We start from the raw sequence: 7,631 nt of genomic DNA on the forward strand, positions 1-7,631 counted from the left end.
TAACTGTCAAGGTTCGTGCTCTAAATGTTAATTCTAACATTCTTCTATTAATGGTAAAGAAGTCTTAAGTTATCATACAGGGGCAGCATTCCTCGAATCACCCTAATAACTTGATAGACAATGCTGGCTGTGTGAGTCAGATTTTATCCATATGTCAACTTCTATCTCACATTGTTCTTTGGTGCATGTTACTTGGAAATGAGAAAAAATATTTGTGATTTTAATATTATTATTCCTCTGATCTTGGTGTAGTTTGATTTTCAAAATGGAAGTCTTAGTGATTTAAAAAGATTAAGGAAACCAAATGGATTGTCACTACTACTCCATGTGTGACTATGTTTCTTGGCAGTCCTGGATTTCCATCTACAGTTTGAATTTCCTTACAGTTTGCTCCTTCAAACCCTTGATAGCAATGGCAGGTGAATTTCTCTGTCATTATTTGAAGGTCATCAGATGATGCTTCTCCTCTCACAGTAAATCCCTGGTCTTCTGAAATCTCTATCTGAAAGTTGTGTGGATTTAAATGAAGGTAGTCTAAAGCTTTCCAGTTTCTTCGGATGCACCTCCCATTGTTCTGACAAAGATACCAGCTGCACACTTCTGCTGCTTTGGTTACATTGATGATATAGACACCTAGCTCAGAAGCAATGAATTGCTTGACCTTCGTGCAGTTAATCTAGAAAGAGAAAAAAGGAAAGTCAGCCATTACACATCACATGAAATTGTTTTTAGTACTATCTGTATTATTGTATAGGAAAATGGAATCCAGATAATGTTCCCTGTAAAAAAAAAATAGAATTATTTATTACAAATATTATAATTTTTAAAAATGTAGATGTTTATTGTCCAATCTTGATATTTTCTACTACCAATTTAGGCTAATCCTATAAAAGGGGAAGATCTTGCATAGCAGCAGATGAATAAAAATTGATTTTGGCATAGGAGGCTTAAAACTAGTGAAATTCTCTCTATTAGGTAACCACTCAAAATACAGAAGAGCTGTGTGATCCATTACTTGATCCTGGTCAAGCATGCTGACTAGTATTATATAACTATAATCTGGTTAATTAAAGAGAGTGGTATCAACTTAACCAGGTTTTTGAGTGAAGCAACAGGCAAAATCTGATAGACAGTGTGGACTCTCACACACAATCTTTAAAGTCTGAGAGTCTACCACAAACCTCAGAAAACAATGTAATAGGGTTTTACAGTCATCATAAATGCTTAATACTACTTGGTACTGCATCTGAAAAGCTGGGTTTATATATATGAAAGCTCATGCAAAAGAAAAGCCCAATAAGACTTAAAGGTATGGCCTTATTTCCTTTTTCTTTCCTCTTCCTCCTTTCCTTCTTTTATGCTCCAATACATTAATGTGGATGCTTCTCTGAAAACAAATGCAGATGCTCTGTCTTATTGCTGTACAAAGGAAAAGGGAGTAAGATAAGGTCAACAATTAAAGGAAGAGGAAATTAGATAGATGTGGAGCTACATTTAGTGACAGAGCAAAACAAAGGACTTTGAAAGCTATTGCAAGAGGATTGCAAGGAGAGAATGGTGGTGGCAGCTAGGATGAGTTGCTGGGAAGTATGAGACTGATTGTACTTGACAAAAGGCTGAGATCATTGGAGATCAAAATCCAAAGAAACTCTGACAATATAACTCAGATCACTTGGTGAGGGGGAGTATCAAGGAAGAACAATTAGACCCATATTCTTTCCTATGTATCCTACACATCCAAGCATTCTTAAATACTAATTATGAAAATTAGTGTTTTTGTAGAAGAGGTATGACAGCCTTCTATCCCACAGAAAATCTTTTACATAATTTGATAGGTATTCACAAAAGGTTTCTGAAAAAAATGGTAACTGTAAGCATGTTTCCATGAAAGCTTGTTTTTTTAATTCAGTTTAGCTCTCCTTAACTAGTTTGTGCTTTCAAAGTTTAGGTAGAGTTTGGGGACTTCAATTAGGTATCTCAAATGCTTCCACTGAACTATTACCCTGAGAGTTCCTTCATGAAAGAAATTATTATTTAATGAAATATAGAGAATTCTACCCTTAGGATATTGTTAAATTGTAACTCTGACACCTTCCAACTGTCCTGATTTAGCAGGAACAGTCTTAATTAATCCTTTGTCATCCAGTTTTTTCAGCTGCTTTAAAAAATGTCTAGTTTCTATCCCCTCCTCCACTTTTGCCATTTGAATTTGAGTTTAAAGTTTTTAAAGAGTGTTTTGAACTCAGTTAACAGGTCTGAGAAGAGAGGAGAAGGAGGAGAGTAAGAGGAGGAATAAATAGTGCCCTTCCTAGTAACCAAATCATTCTTTATTACAATCATAAACCAGCATAAGGAGACTGGGGTACAGCCTGATAAAAACATAATACATTAACATCTTGTCTAAAAGCTAAAATAAAGTGGTATATTAAAAAGCTAAAACACAAGAAACTTATTATAAATAATAATAATTTAAATAATTTTAAAAAATCTAGAAAGAAAGGAAAAGAAAAGAAAATCTGGAGAAGCAGATTGGAGATATATCCCCATTTATTCCTCGCTCTGTGGGATCTTCCCAAACACAGAAGGAGAAACATCCTCCCTCACCTCCTTTCTCATTGGACAAGAGTAAGGATGTACCCCCTTCCAAAGAAATGGGATGTTTGCTCACCTGTTATCCAAATTTTGCTGCCCATGTGGCACTGATTCCTACAGGCTCTCTACCAGAAGCTCATGACCACCCAATTTCATAAAAAGACAGGGGTCTGATGGAGAAGGAACAGGAACTTGAAATCGCTATCCCTGATCCTCCTGATGTATGATAGCCAGGTGACCAGCATAAGGTCACCCTTCTAATATGGAATGTGGCTGGGTGACTTGCCCTTTCCAGTAGATTCAGGCAGAAACAAATAGTTGCAGTCTTTCCATGATCTATCTAATTAATAATTTTTTGCCATCTTCACTCCTCTCTGGCATTCCTTGGCCACATGTGTTCCTGTTTTCATCTGTGAAATTTTGGAGGATATGCATTCCTAGCAATACATAACAGTAAGGAATTCTGGAAGCTGTAACACATGGAGGGCCCCATGAGTTCCATTCCTCATCTATAGTATAAGTATTTCATTTGATAAAAAGCAAGAAACTCCCCCCCCCCCCTTATTCCCAGATGTAAGAATCTATCAATCCAAAAATAAAAATATTAAAACAAGAGGACCATATGACAGGAATTTAACTTTTAAGATTTTCTAACTCCAACAAAAATACCCTCTTTTACCTATACAGCACCTAAAGTTTGTTCCAGATATAGCAGTACAGAAATTCCTTGAGGAATTCAACATTCTCTGCCCAGTAAAGGGACAGTCAGTTTAGACAGGACAGAAACCGTTGGAGCTCAAGGGAAGTTACTTTTCTGCTGCTAATGAAGTTGAAATATTATTATCTTTATTTTAATTCTCTTTGTCCCTAATCATCACACAGTGAACAAAAGGAGTAGTTCTACCTGCATTGAGATACTACAATACCACCTTAAGTAAAGAAATTTGAGGCAAAGTGCAGACGTGTTATCATTACCACCTTTCTTCTCTTGTATGATTTTTGACATCTTTGCCTGATGAAGAATTTATTGAAGCTTCAAAGACTTGCATGATATCTTTTATGCTTTGGAACTTGACCCAGAAAGGTACCTCTGCTTTGTAAATTTTGGATTTTGTTGTATTTTTTGCATGGTCAATACAGCAACCTCAGAATATATATTTTTAAGTATAATAGTTGTTCAAAACACTGATTCAAACCCCTTGAATCAATCACTGGCTATTCGAGTATTGTTGGTGACCTATATGGATATTGTCAGCCCTGTCATGAGGAAATTGATGTGAATTTGTGGTCTTGATAGGCTGCCTGTGAATGAGTTGTCAGATAGAATTCTGCTCAAACTATAAGGAAAATAAAACCGGATAGCATATAGTGGAAATTCTGTCTACTGCATTAAACAATATCAAGTTAGAATCAAAGCATCGGCTTACCTCTGATGAAGTTAAATTCATATCTCCCCAGACAACAATTCCTGCAGCTCCCAGGGCAGCACTTTCTCCAATAGTGCTAACAAGATCTTGCTACAATGGAAAAAAGAAAAAGCTTGATTAGCCTATCTATGGCTCCAACTACACAGGCTCTAATATCTGGCAAATGGCTGGAGAGTGTGTGAACTAATTGGGGGGGGGGAGGGGAATGAACAAATTCCTATGCACACAGCACATATCTAATTTGTAGTGCAAAAAATGAAAGAAAGAACAATACAATGTTTAAAATAAAGAACAATTTAGTCAACATAAACTTGACAGTTTTTCAGTGGAAGACCTAGAGGGGGCCATTCAGTCCAATGCCCTTCTGCCATGCAGGAAAAGCACAATCGAATAGAATCTCCAGGGGCCATCTAGTTCAACTCCCTTCTGCTATGCAAGAAAAGTGCAATCAAAGCACCCCCAACAGATGGCCACTCAATCTTTGTAGTAGTAGTAGCCACAACAACAACAATAATAATAACACCCAGAATACTGATCTTGTTTGCTGTTTACTAATATTGTTGTGTTTCAAATAATAATAACAGCAAAACCCCCATCCAGTTCAACTCCTTTCTGCCATGCAAGAAAAACGCAATCAAAGCACCCCCTGAGCGGGGGGAGGGAAATAGAGTTTTGGAAGCAAGGAAAGTGAGGGGGAAAGGATCTGGGTGGCAAGGGAGGCAGTGGGATGCAAGAGAAGGGAGAAGCAGGAAAGAGGACAGAAAAGCTTGGAGGTAGAGGAGGTAGGAAGAGGAGGACAGGAGGGATCCCTTCAGTATGCTTTGTGGAGCCCCAAGGGCTCCGCGAAGCACACTTTGATAATTGCTCTTTTAGGTCAACGTACGAGTATATATGGTAGCTGATGCTTTAAAGTCCATCAATTTTACATTATTAGTAAAGATTCTTCTCATTTCAGTTTCAGTTTGCTGATTTGATGGTCATGAGAAATTTGGTGAAGATCAAATAGTTTTGCTCTACAAATTACATATAAAAATATTACTAATTTTTAAAAAAGTGTAAAAACCTAACAACAAAGCACACACCTTATAAAAATGACTCCCTTTAGCCAATGAATCATGAAAAGCCTGTTTGAGTAAAAAGGACTTTGCTGATGAAAGGGAAGCAAACAGTAGCCAATAGCCACCAAAACGTCTGTTGATCGTATCTTCACTACATGGGTCTGTGATAACAGTGACACTAAAATAAAACTCTCTGAGGATTTGAGGACTCAGAAACAAACTGATAGCTAACAAAATTGTTTCAATAAGAGATTTATGTGTTTCTCAGTTAGTATTTCAATGGAATCATTTTGAACCTGCTGACCTTTCCAAAGGAAGTCTCACACTATAATAACACAAATGAGATGTACTAATCAAAGCATATGTAACTATAGCCAGATCTGAATTCTGCAGGAACAGTGCAGCTGACACACTAGTCTTAATTGTGCAAACACATTCCAGGCCACTAGCAAAACAAGGTTATTGAGGTTGAGTTGAGTTCAGGAATACACCCAAGCTGCAAACCAAGATTTCAGGCAGGTGTAGACTCATCCAACACAAGCTGCATTCTTATTCCCTAGTCTACTTTTTGATCAAGAAATTTCCAACAACAGTTGGTCCACCACATTAGAGATCATGTATAGCTGTCATCACCAAAAGTCATAGTTAGTCTTCTCCACCAATAATTTCTATAATCAAAGCTATACAAGTTGGCAGCCATCACTGCATTTTGCAAAAGTATATGTTATAATTTGGCTATGTGCTTTGTAAAGAAGTACACCGTTCAGATGATTACATGTTCTTGTACATTCATTTCCAGTTTACTATTAATTTGCTTTAAATATTCTACAACACCATTAACCCAAGTCAGCTAAACTCACCCTTAAAAGTCTTCAACATCGAACTGATACCTATTGCTTATACATTTCTGTTAGTCCAATAAGATTTTAACTCATCTACCCAGGAATACTGTCCATTTTTATATGTATTATTTCTGTGAAAAAATGTTTTAGCATTTATTGATCTTCCTCAATATTCTAAATAAATGATAGATGTAATCTGAACAATCATCCAGACTTTGTCTTCAAGATCAAATAGGAAGTATTTCTATAGCACAACAGTAATTCCCAGGTGCTGTGGACTTTAGCTGTTTTGGATTTTAGCTCCCCAAATTCCAAACAGTTGGCCAAGCTGACTAGGGCTTCTAGGAATCGAATACCCAACCATCTGGAGGACAAAAGGTAGGGAACTACTGTAGTACAGTATTATGCCACAGGCATAATATATTTGACATCTGCTGACATTTCATTAGATGGACTTAAACTGACAATTATTTCTCAGTTTAAGTCCATTTAATGAAATTTCAGCAGATGTCAAATATATTTTTCTTCCTGCTTCAGAACTCACTTGCTTTAATTACTACATTTGTTTTAAAGTAGAACTTGCTTCTATTCCCCCTATGGCTTACCGTGGAAAGAAATAGCAAGGGTTCATCTCTATAATCTAATCGAGTATATACAAACACTGGGAGAGCATAATCATGTGATGTCATAAAGGAAATCCTCATAGATTCATTCACTCTAAACTGTGAAAAGCGTAATATGTTTTCACTGTTCCCGAGGGATTTCTTGATGCCGATGGAAGGATACAGAGCGGCACTGCTGTTCCACAGCCATGATAGTTCATTGTTCCGCAAAACTTCACTTTCTGGACAAGATCCAGTGTAGTTCTGATCATGGAAATTATAATTGTGGCAGTCAGGATATAAATAGTATCCCCAAAGGCCCTTTGGTCTACTTCTAATTCCCAGCTGAATTGTCTCCTTCATGAAAGCTTTAGCACATTGTTCAAAAGAAAATTTGGCTAAATATTCAAGAGCATTAGCTGATACATTTTGTTGCATTTCAGAAATTAATTTCCTTGACTGTCTCCTATAAATATTTTTTGTGCTCCAGTTGCGTTCCCATTGAGGCCTCCAGTGTTCCCAGTCTATGACTGCTAAGCCTGTAAAATCTTCATCAGGAATGTAGTAATTAATGTCCTGACTAGCTTTTTCCAGATGAGCTTGCAAGCTGAAATTCTGAGGTAAGCCACCATTAACTGGAACGTCCTGTGAAGTGTACCATGGATAATATCCCAGCCTGTTGAAATAAAAGATAGTCACATTTTGTCTTCTTGCTTTGGCAAATGGGCTGCCAATCACATGGAACATGTTCAAGTTAACTGTCACATTGTATCTGATCGAACAGTGATCGGTTGGTGCATTCCAGGCAGCTATAAAAGGCTTCCTTCGGGAGATAGGTAACTGAGCTGGCTTCATGGCAAAAGCAGAACTCCATAAAAAGGTAATCTGTAGCCAAATTGTACAGTGTCCCTGCTGAGTAATAGAAAAAAATATTTGAATATTCAACAGAACACTCATGATAGGAAAAGCTAGTGCAAACATACACCCTAGTTTCACAAGTTCTTCAAAGACATTGTTCCTACTGTTGTTAGTCTAAAAATACTGAAATATGTATATGTGTGTGGGGGGGGGGGGGGCATATATTTAAGCCTCACTTTAATGAGGTATATT

The 7,631-nt window shown here is 37.1% G+C and overlaps 1 protein-coding gene across 1 annotated transcript; it reads right to left on the reverse strand.

The window, feature by feature from the left end:
• Positions 1 to 240: 240 nt before the first annotated feature.
• LOC132777180 (hyaluronidase-4-like) lies at positions 241 to 7,391 on the reverse strand. The gene is made up of 3 exons (XM_060779545.2): positions 6,525 to 7,391; positions 4,020 to 4,109; positions 241 to 676 (listed from the first exon to the last, which is right to left on the reverse strand). Exons 1-3 carry the CDS (start codon positions 7,374 to 7,376, stop codon positions 275 to 277), a joined length of 1,344 nt encoding a protein of 447 aa, XP_060635528.2. The 5' UTR covers positions 7,377 to 7,391; the 3' UTR covers positions 241 to 274.
• Between the last annotated feature and the right edge of the window lie 240 nt (positions 7,392 to 7,631).

The sequence above is a fragment of the Anolis sagrei genome, chromosome 5 (genome assembly GCF_037176765.1).
Source record: "Anolis sagrei isolate rAnoSag1 chromosome 5, rAnoSag1.mat, whole genome shotgun sequence".
Taxonomy (NCBI): Eukaryota; Metazoa; Chordata; class Lepidosauria; order Squamata; family Dactyloidae; genus Anolis; species Anolis sagrei.